General features: G+C 38.0%; 1 protein-coding gene across 5 annotated transcripts in view; it reads right to left on the minus strand.

Moving 5' to 3' along the window:
• NBEA (neurobeachin) overlaps positions 1–20,655 on the minus strand; it is a 669,183-nt gene that overhangs the window by 336,976 nt on the left and 311,552 nt on the right. For all 5 annotated transcript variants that reach the window (XM_069601566.1, XM_069601568.1, XM_069601567.1 and 2 more), the window contains exon 35: positions 16,358–16,422. In XM_069601566.1, the coding sequence (XP_069457667.1) occupies positions 16,358–16,422 (65 nt within the window). The remainder of the gene's footprint in view (positions 1–16,357; positions 16,423–20,655) is intronic.

The raw sequence follows: 20,655 nt of genomic DNA on the forward strand, positions 1-20,655 counted from the left end.
TGTCCATGGGATTCTTCAGGCAAAAGTTAGTGGAGTGGGTTGCCATTCCCTTCTCCAGCAGACCTTCCTGACACAGGGATCAAACCCAGGTCTCCTACATTGCAGGCAGACTCTTTACTGTCTGAGCCACCAGGAAAACCTTAAAAAAATAATATATATACATGTATATATATATATATACGTATATATACATTAAAAAAATATATATATACATCCCCCAAGGACTATCAAGGTTAGAATTATGAAATTCAGGAAATAGTACAAAATCGAATGAATAAAAAGAGACCATGGGAAGCTTTGAAAAATTGAGAGGTGACAGAATTTAAGGCTTTCCTGGTTGCTCAGGGGTTGCTCCTAGGGGTAGGATGTGAATGCTCTATAGCAGAAGATAATCCTCAGTGACCCATTCAGCTTTATTCACTCTTCAATCTGTTGAAATCTGACTTTAAGATCATCCTACACTAATCACTAGTCTTGTTAATTTTATTTATTTTTAATCTGCTTCTTTATTACTTAAACATTGTTTTAATTCAAGCCTAATCATCTGTCATCCAATTACAACATCCCGATTTCTCTGACTCCCTCAAATCTTCAGTTCCTCTGTTACATTTTTCGCTCTGCCACTAGTGTTATTTACACTTCTTGGCTACTTTTATTGACAAGATAATAGTTAAACATTATACATAGACATCGGTCTACTTTTCTAACTTTATCTACCGCCTTTTCAGTATATGTTTTCTGTGTTTCAGAGAACATAGTTCTTTAGTGATTCATGCAACTTCAGGATTTCTGTATGTGCCACTTCTTTGTGGAACTCCTACCACTCACTCCTCTCCACACAACTAAGAGGCCTTCTCCCAATTTCTCAGATGTTCTGGGAATTATATTTATCACACTGTCTTATGGACTTTTCCCCCTCTTTTTTCCTTTTAACAAGTCTCTCTTAAGACTGTGAAGTTCATTAAATGAAGTACAATCCCATTCATCTCTGTATCCAACATGATTTGCATGGTAGCTGTTGAGAAACATGGACTCGACAATAACACATGACTAAATGGAAAAAATGACTGAGTGAATTCCTGAGCAGGTTATGTAGGAAGGAGGGTAAAAGAAGAAATATAATTTTAATGATGTTAGTTTAACACTATAAAATTCTATTATATATTTAGCACATAAAAAACGGGTAAATAAAAATATCATATAACTTGGTAATTATGGAATATTTTCTTCCTCAGAGTAACTGTACAACACAGGAAGTAAATGAACTGGTCTTCATCTTCTATTCTAAGTTTATTTTTCAAAGGGACTAGAAAAAGAAAACAATTTGTTGAATCCCATTCATTCTTCTTCTAGAATGGAGCTGTCATAGATACAGGAAAGCAATCAGGGAACAAAACAAAGCATTCTCTTACAAATGGAATACATATCATTATGGCAAGTTCTGTTTACTAGGAAGTCTCTAGTTCTATGCAATTTGTTATAATTTAAATTGTTTTTCATTGATCAGAAGCCCTGAAATCCTGAATTTCAAATATAAATAGTTTCTGTTGTTTTATTGAAAGAAAAAATGTCAATAGAAAAGGCAATATTAGAAATTAGACAAATAAGTCTTTCATCCTTTATAGATGAATGGGAGAACAGAAGGAAGAACTAGTTTATATTTAAATTCTGCTTTTTATTAATGTTATAAATTTGGACAAATAATTTTCTATGTGTCTTAAGTTTTAGTCTTCTGATTAGAAAATGGGTGTGTACTGTCTCACATATCCTAAACACTAGAAGAAATAGTGCATGCTCAAGCTGTAATATGATTAGATTTTTAGATCCTGATTTAGTCATGAAGACAGGTCCTTATCAGAAGTGACGTGGCCACATGGTGTAGGAGCAGATGTAATACCTCTGTGTTAATTTTTCTGGCCTCAGAATTTAAAAAGAAAGGCATAAAGTTTCTGGTGACACTGTAAGGAAAAGTTTGACTGAATAAGAAAAGTTTAATTTCTTCCTGTGATTTTTTTAAAGACTATTAAAAAATCTGGGAAAAAATATGATTTTCATTTTTCAATTTAAATAATATAAAGTTCAAAAGAGATTATAATTCTTAAAATAAAATTATGTTCATATTTGCTTTATCAGATAATAAAAACATAAAGGTATTTTTTAATTGTTTTAAATCTTATTTTCACAAAAAAAGCTAGAGTTGATTTTTTTTCTTTTTTTAATCCTACATAGTGTGCCTACATCTGTTTAGGCCCTAAAATAAGCCTTCCCCAATCATTACTGTCTACCGGAACATATCCTTCTTCTACAGTCAATGCAGTTTTTATAACATTATTTTTGCACGACTTATTTATAATGCCTGTGACATTTTGAACTGTTTAATATTTTGTCCATGTAAACTCTAACTTCTCAATTACAAAATACTTTTAGATGAAGACCAGATGTAAAATGTATTTATATCACTGCTAAAACTATTTAACAAGTATTTTATAAGCATTTATTCAGTTTTTTTGCTGTATGTATGGTAATTATACAGACATTAAGAATGTCAGAAATACCTGTAAAGCTATTACACTATTTTTGGTAATTAGAAAATAACTAATCCTTTCAGCTTGGACTGTGACTCTTTATAACAGTCATGCTATAAAATAAGTATTCTGTTTTTCCACACATTGTTTTGCAGAGAGCAACTGAGAGATATAAATCATCTGTGTTCTCACTTTATGAATATGGGAACTAAACAGCCTATAATCAATGCATTGAAGCCATTACCCAGATACCTTGGGGAGAGTTCCTAGACTAAATTAATGGCCAGGCCATGACTATGTGCACGCGTGCTCAGTTCCTCAGTCACGTCTGATTCTTTGCAACCGCATAGAATGTAGACCACGAGGCTCTTCTGTCCATGGAACTATCTATACAGGCAAGAATTCTGGAGTGGGTTGCCATTTCCTCTCCCAGGGGGTCTTCCTGACCCAGGATTGAGCTCACGTCTCCTGCAACTCTCACACTGGTAGGCAGATTCTTTACTACTGAGCCACTTGGGAAACAATGCCACGACTGGTTTTTTGAATCTCAGCTGGCATTTGCTTGCAGTAAGTAAGAACAATAAAAACAACAACAAAAAAATTATGTCTCTAGGAAATAAGGAACAGAAAGAAATATGGCACGGAAATGATTCTACGAAAAATAGGGCACCGTTCCCTTTTGTTTTAAATATAAAAAACCATTTGTGTCTTATGAAATAAACTACTTCAGTTCAGTTCAGTTCAGTTGCTCAGTTGTGTCTGACTCTCTGTGACCCCAAGAATTGCTGCACGCCAGGCTTCCCTAACCATCACCAACACCCGGAGTTCAATCAAACTCAGGACCATTGAGTTGGTGATGCCATCTAGCCATCTCATCCTCTGTTGTCCCCTTCTCCTCCTGCCCACAATCCCTCCCAGCATCAGAGTATTTTCTAATGAGTTAACTCTTCTCATGAGGTGTCCAAAGTACTGGAGTTTCAGCTTTAGCATCACTCCTTCCAAAGAATACTCAGGACTGAACTCCTTTAGAATGGACTGGTTGGATCTCCTTGCAGTCCAAGGGACTCTCAAGAGTCTTCTCCAACACCACAGATCAAAAGCATCAATTCTTTGGCGCTCAGCTTTCTTCACAGTCCAACTCTCACATCCATACATGACCACTAGAAAAACCACAGCCTTGACTAGATGGACCTTTTTTAGCAAAGTAATGTCTCTGCTTTTGAATATGCAGTCTAGGTTGGTCATAACTTTTCTTCCAAGGAGTAAGGTAAGGTAAGGTAAGGTGAGTTCGCTCAGTCGTGTCCGACTCTTTGCGACCCCATGGATTGTAGCCTACTAGGCTCCCCCGTCCATGGGATTCTCCAGGCAAGAATACTGGAGTGGGTTGCCTTTCCTTCTCCAGAGGATCTTCCCGACCCAGGGATAGAACCCAGGTCTCCTGCATTGGAGGCAGACGCTTTAACCTCTGAGCCACCAAGCGTCTTTTAATTTCATGGCTGCAATCACCATCTGCAGTGATTTTGGAGCCCAAAAAAATAAAGTCTCACACTGTTTCCACTGCTTCCCCATCTATTTCCTAAGAAGCGATGGGATCAGATGCCATGATCTTAGTTTTCTGAATGTTGAGCTTTAGGCCAACTTTTTCACTCTCCTCTTTTACTTTCATCAAGAGGCTTTTTAGTTCCTTTTTACTTTCTGCCATAAGGGTGGCGTCATCTGCATATCTGAGGTTATTGATATTTCTCTCCTGGGAACCTTGATTCCAGCTTGTGTATCTTCCAGCCCAGTGTTTTTCATGATGTACACTGCATATAAGCTAAATAAGCAGGGTGACAATATACATCCTTGGCATACTCCTTTTCCTATTTGGAACCAGTCTGTTGTTCCATGTCCAGTTCTAACTGTTGCTTCCTGACCTGCATACAGGTGTCTCAAGAGGCAGGTCAGGTGGTCTGGTATTCCCATCTCTTTCAGAATTTTCCACAGTTTCTTGTGATCCACACAGTCAAAGGCTTTGGCACAGTCAATAAAGCAGAAATAGATGTTTTTCTGGAACTCTCTTGCTTTTTCCATGATCCAGCAGATGTTGGCAATTTGATCTCTGGTTCCTCTGTCTTTTCTAAAACCAGCTTGAACATCAGGAAGTTCGCAGTTCACGTATTGCTGAAGGCTGGCTTGGAGAATTTTGAGCATTACTTTACTAGCATGTGAGATAAGTGCAATTGTGTGGTAGTTTGAGCATTCCTTGGCATTGTCTTTGTTTGGGACTAGAATGAAAACTGACCTTTTCCAGTCCTATGGCCACTGCAGAGTTTTCCAAATTTGCTGGCATATTGAGCACAGCACTTTCACAGCATCATCTTTCAAGATTTGAAGTAGCTCAACTGGAATTCCATCACCTCCACTAGCTTTGTTCATAGTGATGCTTTCCAAGGCTCACTTGACTTCATATTTGAGGATGTCTGGCTCTAGGTGAGTGATCACATCATCGTGATTATCTTGGTCATGAAGATCATTTTTGTACAATTCTTCTGTGTATTTTTGCCACCTCTTCTTAATATCTTCTGCTAGGTCCATACCATTTCTGTCCCTTATCGAATCCGTCTTTGCATGAAATGTTTCCTTGGTATCTCTAATTTTCTTGAAGAGATCTCTAGTCTTTCCCATTCTGTTGTTTTCCTCTATTTCTTCGCACTGATCACTGACGAAGGCTTTCTTATCTCTACTTGCTATTCTTTGGAACTCTGCATTCAGATGCTTATATCTTTCCTTTTCTCCTTTGCTTTTCACTTCTCTTGTTTTCATAGCTATTTGTAAGGCCTCCCCAGACAGCCATTTTGCTTTTTTGCATTTCTTTTCTATGGGGATGGTCTTGATCCCTGTTTCCTGTACAGTGTCACTAACCTCCGACCATAGTTCATCAGACACTCTATCAGATCTAGTCCCTTAAATCTATTTCTCATTTCCACTGTATAATCATAAGGAATTTGATTTAGGTCATACCTGAATGGTGCAGTGGTTTTCCCTACTTTCTTCAATTTAAGTCTGAATTTGGCAACAAGGAGTTCATGATCTGAACCACAGTCATCCCAGTCTTGTTTTTGTTGACTGTATAGAGCTTCTCCATCTTTGGCTGCAAAGAATATAATCAATCTGATTTTGGTGTTGACCATCTGGTGATGTCCATGTGTAGAGTCTTCTCTTGTGCTGTTGGAAGAGGGTTTTACTATGACCAGTGCGTTCTCTTGGCAAAACCGTATTCACCTTTGTCCTGCTTCATTCCGTATTCCAAGGCCAAATTTGCCTGTTATTCAAGGTGTTTCTTGACTTCCTACTTTTGCATTCCAGTCCCTTATAATGAAAAGGACATCTTTTTTGGGTGTTAGTTCTAAAAGGTCTTGTAGGTCTTCATAGAACAGTTTAACTTCAGCTTCTTCAGCATTACTGGTTGGGGCATAGACTGGGATTACTGTGATATTGAATGTTTTGCCTTGGAAATGAACAGAGATCATTCTGTCGTTTTTGAGATTGCATCCAAGTACTGCATTTGGGACTCTTTTGTTGACCATGATGGCTGCTGCATTTCTTCTAAGGGATTCCTGCCCACAGTAGTAGATATAATGGTCATCTGAGTTAAATTCACCCATTCCAATCCATTTTAGTTTGCTGATTCCTAGAATGTTGATGTTCACTCTTGCCATCTCCTGTTTGACCACTTCCAATTTGCCTTGATTCAGGGACCTAACATTCCAGGTTGCTATGCAATATTGCTCTTTACAGCATTGGACCTTGCTTCTATCACCAGACACATCCACAACTGGGTATTGTTTTTGCTTTGGCTCCATCCCTTCATTCTTTCTGGAGTTGTTTCTCCACTGATCTCCAGCATATTTGGCCACCTACCAACCCGGGGCGTTCCCCTTTCAATATCCTATCATTTTGCCTTTTCATACTGTTCTTGGGGTTCTCAAGGAAAGAATATTGAAGTGGTTTGCCATTCCCTTCTCCAGTGGACCACATTCTGTCAGACTACTGACCTCTCACCGAAGCTAAAATAATGGTGCCTAGAAGGAAATTCCATTTGAAGTCATTCTCAGAGGGACTAAAAAAACACTAAATACATATATATATATATATATATATATATATATATATATGCATATATTTTAAAAACATGGTTCTAAATGTAATTCAGATAAAATTTATGATTACTAATCTTGAAATAATTTCCTTTTTACTTGAAATTTAGCCATTAATCAATGGGAGCTATTTATCTTAGTTTTCAGTAAATATATTATTGTCAATATCTAAACTTAAGTCAGTAAGTTAGCAATACTGTTTAAGATCTATTCATTTTGTAAAAGGACAGACTTTTTTTTACCTCATTTATGAATCTCGTATGTTTGATAATCTACTAATATGTAAAATGAATAACTGAGTAGTAAGAAAAAATATAAATAAGTTATTACATGAAAAAATATAGAGGGAACTTTGTTTTCCAGGCAGTTCTATGGTTTCTTGGTTCAAAATCAGAATCTCAACTCTAAGAAAAAAGTTTCTTATAGAGTCTGAAGGTGCTGGTTTTTAAAACATGTGTTTTGCTGTGCTTAGTTGTTCAGTTGTGTCCAACTCGTTGCGACCCCATGGACTATAGCCTGCAAGGCTCCTGTGTCTATGGAGATTCCCCAGGCAAGAATAATGGAGTGGGTTGCCATGCCCTCCTCTAGGGGTTCTTCCCAACCCAGGGATCAAATGCAGATCTCCCGCATTGTAGGCACATTCTCTACTAGCTGAACCACCAGGGAAGCCCAAGAATACTGGAGTGGGTAGCCTATCTCTTCTCCAGGGGAGCTTCTCCATTCGGCAATCGAACCCTATCTCCTGCACTGCAGGAAGATTCTTTATAGCTGAGCTACCTGGGAAGCCCCTTTTTAAAACATGGTTTTTGCCAAATCAAGGACACAAAACAAACTCAAGTAAACTAAAGCTTATTGGTTCAATTATTAAATAGCATTTGTTAAATTAAAGAGGACATTAAAGTTTAGGTTATGGTGGCTCAGATGGTAAAATGTCTGTCTACAATGTGGAAGACCTCGGTTCGATCCCTGGGTAGGGAAGATTCCCTGGAGAAGAAAACGGCAACCCACTCCAGTACTCTTGCCTAGAAAATACCATGGACGGAGGAGCTTGGTGCAGGCTACTGTCCATGGGGTCGCAAAGAGTCGGGCACGACTGAGCGACTTCACTTATATTATCAATAAAAAATTATACTTGAATGCAATATGCTTCTCTTCTTCAAAATGTAAGAAATGTAAGGGATATATTTTCCTGATTTTAAAGAACAAACCGATAAATTGGAATTTCATGAATCATCGGTCAAATTCAGTGCTAAACAAGAATACATTCTGACTTGTCATGAATATTCATTAATTGCATCCTATACATTTCCAAAAGAATGATAAAGGTTTATTTTAGGCAAATGATTAATTTATTTCAAAAGATTACTAAAGTTCTATAATTTAAAAGTCTTTCTTTGCTTTATAGTTCAATTCATATTTTAATAATTTAAAATCCAATTATTATTGCCAAGATATTATAGGCAATTTTACATCCCATTAACCTTGCTTTGTTTTAATTATAAAGATCCTTTGTTAGATTCCTTTAAATGATCCAGTTTATAATTCAGCCTGTCCTAGGGAGTATTTTAATTCAGCTGCACATTCATCAACTGTTTTTGTCCTGTTAATTGTAGACAACTGCACAATTGCTTTCTCCACCTATGATTGATGAATTTTATTCACGAGTGTAGCTGTTAAGTAGGATAAACATTTATAACAATTTCCACTTAAAGATTTTTATCTTCATTCCCACAAGGACAAATTAAAGACTGATATTTAACAACCAAGAGAAAACATTATGTGTATGTTTCATTTTACAGTATTAGCAAATGTTATGAAAAATGTTGTATTTCCATGCGAATGTGCTAAAAGTGTATGCAAAGAATCTAATGTGTGCCTAGCATATAGTGGGTATCAACAAATATAGGCCAGATAAACAAAGCAATGTGTCTTTAACTACATCCCAACTATTTAAATATGATATTTTTTTGATTGGAACTCCCAGTTCAAATTTATGAAAGAGAAGAGTCTAAATTGAAAAGGAAAGGGCCAAACTAAAGATAGGAATCAGCAAAATATTATATGCCATAATAAAAAATTATTAAAAAAAACTTCCATTTTTAAAGTGCCAATATTACTTGTTTGTAAAAAAAAATGTCATATATTACTTCCAACTTTCAGAGAAACTAGGCAAGATGTGAAACAATGTCAGAGGGAGATTATAAAAGGAAAGATATAAGCATCTGAATGCAGAGTTCCAAAGAACAGCAAGAAGAGATAAGAAAGCCTTCTTCAGCGGTCAATGAAAAGAAATAGAGGACAAGAACAGAATGGGAAAGACTAGATATCTCTTCAAGAAAATTAGAGATACCAAGGAAACATTTCATGCAAAGATGGGCTCAATAAAGGACAGAAATGGTATGGACCTAACAAAAGCAGAAGATATTAAGAAGAGGTGGCAAGAATAGACAGAAGAACTGTACAAAAAAGATCTTCACGACCTGGATAATCACAATGGTGTGATCACTCATCTAGAGCCAGACATCCTGGAATGTGAAGTCAAGTGGGCCTTAGAAAGCATCTCTACAAAGAAAGGTAGTGGAGGTGATGGAATTTCAGTTGAGCTATTTCAAATTCTGAAAGATGATGCTGTGAAAGTGCTGCACTCAATATGCCAGCAAATTTGGAAAACTCAGCAGTGGCCACACGACTGGAAAAGGTCAGTTTTCATTCCAATCCCAAACAAAGACAATGCGAAAGAATGCTCAAACTACCGCACAACTGCACTCATCTCACATGCTAGTAAAGTAATGCTCAAAATTCTCCAAGCCAGCCTTCAGCAATACGTGAACTGCGAACTTCCTGATGTTCAAGCTGGTTTTAGAAAAGGCAGAGGAACCAGAGATCAAATTGCCAACATCCGCTGGATCATGGAAAAAGCAAGAGAGTTCCAGAAAAACATTTATTTCTGCTTTATTGACTGTGCCAAAGCCTTTGACTATGAGGATCACAAGAAACTGTGGAAAATTCTGAAAGAGATGGGAATACCAGACCACCTGACCTGCCTCTTGAGAAACCTGTATGCAGGTCAGGAAGCAGCAGTTAGAACTGGATATGGAACAACAGCCTGGTTCCAAATAGGAAAAGGAGTATATCAAGGCTGTATATTGTCACCCTGCTTATTTAACTTATATGCAGAGTACATCATGAGAAATGCTGGACTGGAAGAAACACAAGCTGGAATCAAGATTGCCAGGAGAAAGATCAATAACCTCAGATATGCAGATGACGCCATCCTTATGGCAGAAAGTGAAGAAGAACTAAAAAGCCTCTTGATGAAAGTGAAAGTGGAGAGTGAAAAAGTTGGCTTAAAGCTCAACATTCAGAAAACGAAGATCATGGCATCTGGTCCCATCACTTCATGGGAAGTAGATGGGGAAACAGTGGAAACAGTGTCAGACTTTATTTTGGGGGGCTCCAAAATCACCGCAGATGGTGACTGCAGCCATGAAATTAAAAGACGCTTACTCCTTGGAAGAAAAGTTATGACCGACCTAGATAGCATATTCAAAAGCAGAGACATTACTTTGCCGACTAAGGTCCGTCTAGTCAAGGCTATGGTTTTTCCAGTGGTCGTGTATGGATGTGAGAGTTGGACTGTGAAGAAGGCTGAGAGCTGAAGAATTGATGCTTTTGAACTGTGGTGTTGGAGAAGACTCTTGAGAGTCCCTTGGACTACAAGGAGATCCAACTAGTTCATTCTGAAGGAGATCAGCCCTGGGATTTCTTTGGAAGGAATGATGCTAAAGTTGAAACTCCAGTACTTTGGCCACCTCATGCGAAGAGTTGACTCACTGGAAAAGACTCTGATGCTGGGAGGGATTGGGGGCAGGAGGAGAAGGGGATGACAGAGGATGAGATGGCTGGATGGCATCACTGACTCGATGGACGTGAATCTGAGTGAACTCCGGGAGTTGGTGATGGACAGGGAGGCCTGGCGTGCTGCGATTCATGGGGTCGCAAAGAGTCGGACACGACTGAGCGACTGAACTGAACTGAAACGTGTTTATCAATAGAAGAACTGGTATTTGAACCTTGTACAAAGAAAGTATTTTGAGACAATGCTACTGAATCAATAACTCAATAAGATGGTCAGAGGAGCCTCTCTGAGAGTGTGACATTTAAGCGGATTCTCAGTGATGGGAGGAATCAATCATGTGAAGATGTGGGGAAGGAAGACTCCCAGCAGAAACAGCAGGAAGAGCCTGGCCCCAGGTTTTCCACTCCACACACTCTCCCTGAGCACCACATTTGCATCCTTATCCCCCACTGACCACATGCAAGCTGAGAACTCCTGAATCTAAATCTCTACATGAACTGTCTCTTTGGGCTTCCAAAGTGCCTCAGTGGCAAAGAACTCACCTCCAGCGCAGGCAACATGGGTTCGATCCCTGGGTCAGGAAGATCGCTTGGAGGATGAAATGTCAACCCACTCCAGTGTTCTTGCCTGGGAAATCCATGGAAAGAGAGCCTGGTGGGCTACAGTCCATGGGGTCAGAAAAGAGGCAGACACAACTCAAGTGACTAAACAACAAGAGCTGTCTCTTTGAAGCCTGACACCCAAAATCTAAGACATCAATCTAACATTTCTACTTGGAACTTTCACAGGTGCTACGAATTCAGAGCATGTGACTGCATGTTCAGTCGTGTCTGACTCTGCGGCCTCATGGACTGTAGCCTTCTGGCTCCTCTCCTCATTCCAGGCAAGAATACTGGAGTGGGTTGACATTTCTTACTCCAGGAGATCTTCCTGACCCAGGGATCAAAGCTTTGTCCTGCATTGGCAGTGGTTGGTGGTTTAGATGCTAAGTCGTGTCCAACTCCATGACACCATGGACTGCAGACTGCCAGGCTCCTCTGTCCATGGGATTCTCCAGGCAAGAATACTGGAGTGGGTTGCCATTTCCTTCTCCAGAGGATCTTACCAACCCAGGGATCGAACCCAGTCCTCCTGCATTGCAGGCAGATTCTTTATCCACTTAGCTACAAGGGAAGCCCCAACGGATTTATTTACTTATTTATTGATTTTTACTATTAATGCCACCTGGGAAGTCCTATGAACTCAGTGTAACCAAAAATAAAAACATCTCTTACTCAACCTATGTCTCTCCTTCTGTATCATTCTAAGTAAACTACACTTATTGTAAATTATCCAGCTCTTAAACAAGAAGGCAAAGTACTCATGATTCCTTCTGTCCTCTCTACCATTCAATCTATCAGCAGTTCTATAGATTTAATTTCTAAGTGTTCTGTTGTGTGTTGAGTCGCTCAGTCTGTCCAACCCTTTGTGACCCCATGGACTGTAGCCCACCAGGCTTCTCTGTCCATGAGATGGATTCTCCAGGCAAGAATACTGGAGTGGGTTGCTAGGCCCTCCTCCAGGGGATCTTCCCAATCCAGGGATTAAAACCAGGTCTCCCCCACTGTAAGTGGATTCTCTACCACCTGAGCCACCAGCTACTTCAAATTTGCCCACTTCCTCCATTCTCATAGCCACTCTTAGTTGGTTTATGACACTATTCTCTTCAACGAGATTCTGAAATTTCAGACAGCTATCTCACTTCCAGTCTCCAGCCCCAGAAATCGATTTGTCACTCTGCAGATTATGCCAAACTTCTTCCATCCTTTACACTCCCGCACCCTTAGTACTACTTACAAACCCCTTTGTGGTAGGACTCTTGCCATAAAGGGTTGACCCTGGCCTCTCTATGGCTGGCACACAATATGTGCTGAAACAGCTGTTCGCGTGACTGAGAAGAGCTCTCCAGCAACACGTCTTGCTGGCTCTCACCAATAGGCTTTTGCACTATACTATTCCCTCAGTCCAGAATTTTATTCCTACTTTTTTTTTTTTTCTTTCATCTAGCCATGTCCTAATCACTTCTCAGTTCTCAAATAACATGGTGCTCTGTTTACTGTAGTATATCAACCAATGAGCGCTCAGTCGTGTCTGACTTTTTGCGACCCTATGGACCCTGCCAGGCTCCTCTGTCCACGGGATTCTCTAGCCAAGAATACTGGAGTGAGTTGCCATTCTTTTTTGGCAACTGGGCCTCCTACTTTCACTCCTTTTATAGACTAATTTTAAGAACAGTTTAAGGTTCACAGCAAACTTGAACAGAAGTTATAGAGATATTCCAGATGTCCTCCCCAACTTATTGTACTCTCCCTCATTATCACTAATTCCCATCAGAGTGGTTACATTTGTTACAAATTATGAACCTACATTCATAGACTGCATTATCACCGAAAGTCTACAGTTTATGTGACGATTCACGCTTTGTGTTGCATATTATAAAGGTATGGAAAAATGCAAAATGATATGTATCCAGTATTACAGTATCATACAGGGTAGATTCATGTCCTAAAAATCCTCTGTGCTTTGCCTATTCATCTCTGCTTCCCTTTAAGCCCTGGCAACCATGGATCTTTTCACTGTGTCCATAGTTTTGCCTTTCTCATAATGTCATATAGTTAGAATTATACAGTAGCTTTTTCATATATTGGATTCTTTCATCCTGAAATATGCAATTAAAGTTCCTTTATGTCTTTTCATGGCTTGATAGCTCATTTCTGTTTAGCACTTATTAATAAATACTCCATTGTCTTGATACATCAGATAAATGAATGGGTAGTTATTTATCTATTCACCTACTAAAGTACATCTTGGCTATTTACAAGTTTTAGAAATTGTGAATAAAATGATTATAAACATCCACATGCAGGTTTTTGTGTGAATGTAAGTTTCTAATTCCTTTGGGTAGTACCAAGGAGTATGGCTACTGTATTGTATGGGAAGACTAAGTTTAATTTTATTAAAAATACCAACCTGTCTTCCAAAGTGGTTGTACCATTCTGCATTTCCACCAGTGAAGAATTAGAGTTCCTGTCACTCCACAGCCTGAGCAGCACTTGGGGTCGCCAGGGTTCTGGGTTTTGGCTCTTCTAGGTGTGTAGTAGTATCTTACTGTTGTTTTAATTTCCATTTTTCTGATGACCTATGATGTGGAACATCTGTCCCTATTCTTATTTTCCATCTGTACATCTTTTGCTTAGGAAATTGTTAAGGTCTTTGGCTCATTTTCTAACTAGTTTTCTTATTGCTGAGTCTTAAGAGGTCTTTGTATACTTTAGATAACAGCCTTTTATTAGATGCATCTTTTGTAAGTATTTTCTCTCAGTCTGTGGCTGTATTCTCATTCTCTTGATACTGTCTTTTGCAGAGCAGAAGTTCTTCATTTTAATGAAGTCCAGCTCATCAGTTCCTTCCTTCATGGATTATGCCTTTAGTTTTAGAGCTAAAAACTTATCACCAAACATGTTATCTAGATTTTCTCCTTTGTGTCTTCTAGGAGTTTCATAATTTTTCATTTTACATTTAAGTCTGTGATCCACACTGAGCTAAGTTTTGTGAAGAGTATAAAGTCTGTGTCTGCATTTATTTTTGGATGTCCAGTTGTTCCAGCATCATTTGTTGGAAACATTATTTTTGTTTCATGGTCTTGGCTTTGCTTGGGTGCACTTTCTGAAAATCCTATCATAACCACCACCAACTGGAGAATGCACTCCTCCAGACTAGGTTAAGTGCTCTGCCTTCTTCTCAGATTAGTACCTATAACATGTGACCCTATCACAGCACCCTTGTGTTACTGTATGTGCTAGTCTGTCTTTCCTCCAAAATTTAGAAACATGTTTGACTCATTCACTTATCTATTCCCAGTGCCCATATTCGTGTTTAGTATATGAAAGTGAAGTCACTCAGTCGGGTCCGACTCCGTGATCCCGTGGACTGTAGCCTACCAGGCTCCTCTGTCCATGGGATTTTCCAGGGAAGAATACTGAACTGGGTTGCTATTTCCTTCTCCAGGAGATCTTCCTGACCCAGGGATTGAACGCAGGTCTCCCACATTGTAGGCAGATGCTTTACCATCTGAGCCACATATAGTTGGTGCTAAATAGACATTTGCTATGTTAATATATATATGAGATGTGATTATATATTTATAGTTAGCTGTATTTCACTATTTGTTCCAAAATCATTTTTACTAGAGAAACTATTGGTATAAAAACGGAAAAACAAATTTAAAATGGCGCAAAGAATATTATGATGAGCATTTAGAGGTTTTCCTGGATTAAATAAAAAAAAATTACAACTACTTTCTATAATTCCAACTCCTTCCCTAAATCAAAATAAATGCCAAACACTACCAATGAATAACAAAAAAGTTTCAAAAGCTAAAAATCTCTATTAGCAAAATTTTCACTCTTCTTCTTTTCCAAGAAATAACTATAATCTTAATTCTACAAACTAGAGGTTCAATTCATTAACTCTTCAGAATTACTGATAACAGCATAATTTTTGTTTTTTACTTCACAGCTGAAATGAGTTAGCAAAACTAGCATTATGTGAAATGAGAGATTTTATAACTCATATGACAATGAACTGCCTGAACAAATAATTTTTCACTGCCTGAACATGGATAATAATTATTATCAATTATTTTCACAATAAAGTTTTATAAGAAGTAGAGTATATTACTATGTTTAAAATGATTATGCTATAAAAGAAAACTAATATTCTCTTGTATCTTTTGCTTGGCAGTAGGGCAAATTTCATTTTAATATTTAGAGTTGTAATATTATGACTAAAAATAATTCAATCATAAAATATCTAAGTGAGAAATGCACAGTAAGATGAATTATTGTAAAAACAGAGGCTATTTCTCAGAATATAAAACATTGATAAAAAAATACTAAGTTGTATTTAACTTTTTTCAAAATAGTTATAGCATATACAATAGGTTTCAAAGACTACCCTATAAAATATTCTTTCATGACACCTCTTTTGATAAAGATAAGTTTTATATACAGTAAAATTATTTCCTTATTAATGTAATTAAATATGGTTTCAAATAAGACACAGACTGTGCCTAATCTTCAGGCATTATTTTCCAAAGAATGCACTCTGTCATAGATGAAACTCAAGTTGTAAGGGATGCAAGTCTTTGGCTAACAGAAGCTGTACATGTCAGAATGTTGTCTGTTACATCTGTCTTACTGTATTTATTGCCAATAAAGTATAGGAAAAATCATAATGAACGACAGTTTATCATAAAAGTGATAAATGCAATAATGAGCTCAAACATAAATCTTACCATAACATCATTTTACAATGGAATAAACATGTTCCTAGCCAGACCATTGAGGTTCCTACATTTAACTTCTCTCACATTTTTACTGGGATAGCAGAGAGCATGACACGGTCGAATGAAACTACTTCACATGAACTGAGACGGGCTGAGGGAGTAAACACTGAACGTGGCTTTGAAAACAGATGGAGCAGCAGATGGGACTGCAGACTGGGTTCACTTGATCTGTGTAAAACAACTTTACTATCTGGTAAGACATGGCTCAGAACTCACAAAAATCTTATAGACTTTGTCCCTTTATTTCATACCTGCTTCCCCTCTCCCAAATGAAAATTGCTAAACATTTTAAACTTTGTTCCTTTAAGGTATAAGTACCTGTGTGATAAATCATTCAACTAAGATATATTTTGCTACATATTTTTGGAACAGATGGCAGGAAAGAGCAGTCACCCAGTGGAATAAAATGTACACTGACTAGTTGTCTAAATACTGTACAATTAATTACCTTCCTTCATTGATGAGCTCAATAAATGCAAGTCCTGCATTCTTCTGAATAGAATTTTGCCATTCCTAAAAGGAGAGAGCAGACCACGTGTAAGAAAAATGAGCACGTAAATGAAAGTTAACATCTGGTTTAAGGATCATGTTGATGCTAATAACCTCCACGTGATATTTCTAAATCTTTCTAAAAGATTGTTAACAAATGCTATTTTCTGAGAAATGAAAATTTTAAAAGCAATCCTTTATTGCTTAGTTAAAAGGTGCTTTTGAATTCCCAGTGATACAGACTGAGATAGAAAGTGAGGTCACAAGAACAGATCCTCACTGTGACTGTAAAATGTTGCTTATTTTACACTTTTTCTATGGAATATTTAGAATATGTTTTAAAGAGCTTTTTGCTTATTAATTTATTCCAGGGACTTCAAATTTCTTGGTCTTTTTAATACAGCTGGAAAATTTAGCTTTTTATATTAAAGATTACACCTCTTTCAATGATACAAATAAATATTTGTCTAATAAATTTTTATTAAAAATCCTTATTGATCAGTCATGCGACCATCTATAGAGTTTTCCTCCATGATTTTATACTAATTAAGTGTTGGCCATGAATACGGCTTTTGGAAACACAGTCTCCATGTCACTCCTTCACTCTGTTCCTGATCTTGTTCCCTTTTAAAGCTGTGAACACATGCTGGGAATAAATGTGGTCCCCCAAAGTAGGTAATTACTTTGTAAATATTCTCTGTTCTAAGTAGATCTGTGAAGAAATAAAACAAATCATGAACAAATCTATATTTCCCCAGGAGACAGAATCAACAACTTGGAAACAGGGAGGTGATAGTCTGGGGACAGGAATGACCTAATAAAAGCCTAAATGACCCTATTTTCAGCAAAGCCATTGCGTTTAAACGCTTCCCAGGTAACACTAGTGGTAAAGAAACCACCTGTCAATGCAGGAAACTCAGGTTCAATTCAAGTCAGGAAGATACCCTGAAGAAGGAAATGGCAACCCACTCCAGTATTCTTGCCTGGAAAATCCTATGGACAGAGGAGCCTGGTGGGTTACAGCCCATGGGGTTGCAAAGAGTCAGACGTGACTGAGCACATTGTATTTTAGCTGCCATAACCTTTATCAAAATGAAAAGATCTTTGTTGCACTGTATTGAACTTATTAAACCTTCCAAATAATTTTTGTTGAAAACAATTATAGGAAACACTTTTCTCTACATTTTAACAAAATGACTTATTGCTATCCTCATATATTTTGAGTTGAGGCACAGCATTAAGTGAAAGTCTCCAAAGAAGAATAAACAGGAAGACCTAGGATGATTCTTGGGAACCATTCACATCTTTCAGATTAGAAAAAGAGCAGTTGAAAAGGACAAGAAAAGATCTAGCAAAATTTAAGGACAGCTGCAAAATATTAGAAAACATCCATGTACATACATTGGGTCAGGAAAATAGAAAAATACAAGACCCTTTAATTACTAACAGCATTTTTTAATAAGTTAAAAATATTATTGTATATAAACTAAAAAATTAAAATACAGCAAACCACAAAATACATGAAACACAAAAGTGAAACTACAAAAAGAAAAAAGACGCCACTCCAGAGGAGGGTAAGGGAAGCTCTGGTGGTGGAGTCGCATCAGAGCCAGAGGATGGCCTGAGAGCTGGTGCCAACTCAGGCTGAAGAATGGGCCCAGGAGCTGGTGCCTGAGCTGGCTCTAGCTGTGGAGAGACTCCATCTCTGGTGCTGGTGCTGGGTACAGTGCTGAGATTGGCACTAGGTGTGCTGTTGACTCTAGTTCTGTCTCTGGATTTGGTGCCAAACTAACTCTAGCTCAGACAGCAGTGCTAGAACTGGCTGTGAACTGGCTCCAGTTCTGGGACTGATTCTAATTCTGGCACTGGTGCCAGGCCTGGTGTGAGAATTGCTGAGAGAAATGACTCTAGACAACTATGGATCTAGAGCTGATGTCAACTCTAGAGCTGAAGCCAGAGCTGGCAATAAAAAGGAGCTGGTAAGCTAGCTGGCTCTAGATCTACAGATGGACCTACCTTTATCCCAGTGCTAGTGCAGGCACTGGTTCTAGCTCAGAGGTGCTGCTGGGACTGGTTCTAGTATTTGCTATAGCTGTGTAGCTGCTGATGGAGTTGACAGCTAATGATGGAACTACCTCTATCTCTGGAGCTGGCTCCAGTTACATAGCTGGTTCTAAGAGAGAACACAAAAAGAAAGGATCTCTATTTCTCTCCATTTTTTCCCATCCATAGGAAGGGAAACTATTTTATGTGCTCTGAGCCCAACAACAACAACAAAAATTATGGGTTTAGTCTGTCTTGCTCTTTTGCCACCTCTAACTGTCCTGGTCATCCTTTCTCAGACATGCTGCTGCTGCTGCTAAGTCACTTCAGTCGTGTCTGACTCTGTGTGACCCCATAGACGGCAGCCCACCAGGCTCCCCTGTCCCTGGGATTCTCCAGGCAAGAACACTGAAGTAGGTTGCCATTTCCTTCTCCAATGCATGAAAGTGAAAAGTGAAGTCGCTCAGTCGTGTCTGACTCTTCGCAATCCCATGGACTGCAGCCCACCAGGCTCCTCTGTCCGTGGGATTTTCCAGGCAAGAGTGCTGGAGTGGGGTGCCATTGCATATCAAACACTTCTGTGACATAGGATTTTAAGATGACAAAAGCTAAAACGCCAATTTTCTAACACACAGTTTAAAACTTGATAACATAATGGTAGTTTCCATATGTCTCTGCAGCTTCACTTTTGTATGTTTATATGCATATTATATGATTAAATTTTAGATACTGAATCATTGCAGGAAGAACCATATTTTATTCATCTGTGGTAACCACGGAAACAGAAAAAATAGAAGATTCAAACTGCACAATGACTATATACAGCATTAAGGCAACAAGAGTTTAATTTTGAAGTTTAGTGATGTTGGATGGGAAACACAGAAAAAAGATCTTACATATAAAATTAACATTACTATGTATAAAACATTATAAACATACATTTCCCAGTATCTTTTTTCTAGTTCTAGTAGTTATTTGCTCGCCAAACATGAATATTTTCTTTTCTTCCACAGAAGCCTACTGGTTACACTTTAAGGTTATATAGCTTGGGGTACAAGAGTACTTTTCCAGGCCTTGTCTTAAGTAAGGACCAAAGCAGAATTCACCTCGTGTGAAGATTTTCAAAATTTCACATCAACTACAATAATCAATTTGGATAATTTCGATTTATTAAGTCAATTTCTTTTAACTACATTAATTAATATTTATAAGGCTAAAAAAATGTTACCAGTTGTCTTTCCTTAAGAAAGTGAGTTTTTTTGTTTTTCAAATTGCAGTATGAGATCAAAGTCCCAGACAGGAGACATACTAAGTCCAGGACATACATATTCATTTATCTGATGTCTGAGAGGAAAAAACAAAGCCATATAATTTAAAATTGTAAGTAATATAAGAAAATATAGTAAATACAGATTTGAAAACATAAGAGCATAGAATGCTCATGTTATGGTGGATGGCATAGGTTATAGCTTGTATCACCCCTTTATCCACTGCACCTCGGGGTGCTGCTTCAATAGTAGGCTTAGAGAAGTAACAAGACGTAAAAGTAACAATAAAACTAGATATTTTAAATGTAAGTTTTTAAGAGTTTAAAATAATTGTTTTCTGGAATTTTGCATGAGACATTTATTTTAATCTCTATTGTTACAGTGAATTTTAAATATACCTCATAAGGGAATGTGGATATTTCTTCACTTTAAAAAACAGTAAATGAGAGAGAGAAAAAGGAAAAACAAAATATTCCTCACAAAGTATATTCTCTCAGAAAATGTCAAGATTGAATATGGTTTATCTGTCTGTTTGTAAATTTATTTGGCTGTATTGGATCTTAGCTGCGGCACGGAGGATCTTCGATCTTCGTTGCAGCATACAGGTCTTTAGTTACAGCATGTGAGATATTTAGTTCCAGCATGTGGGATCTAGTTCCCTGACCAGAGATCAACCCAGGCCTTCTGCATTGGGAGCGTGGAGTCTTAGCCACTGGACCACCAGGGAAGTCCCTTGAATGCAGGTTTTAAGCTTGTTTAATGACTTCTGAAGTGACAGTTGTGCTAGTAGTGAAGTGAAAGTTGCTTAGTCGTGTCTGATTCTTTGCAAGCCCATGAACTGTACAGTCCATGGAATTCTCCAGGCCAGAATACTGGAGTGGGTAGCCTTTCCCTTCTTCAGAGGGTGGATCTTTCTGACCCAGGGATCAAACCTGGGTCTCCTGCA

The sequence above is a fragment of the Ovis canadensis genome, chromosome 10, assembly GCF_042477335.2.
Source record: "Ovis canadensis isolate MfBH-ARS-UI-01 breed Bighorn chromosome 10, ARS-UI_OviCan_v2, whole genome shotgun sequence".
In the NCBI taxonomy this organism is placed as follows: Eukaryota; Metazoa; Chordata; class Mammalia; order Artiodactyla; family Bovidae; genus Ovis; species Ovis canadensis.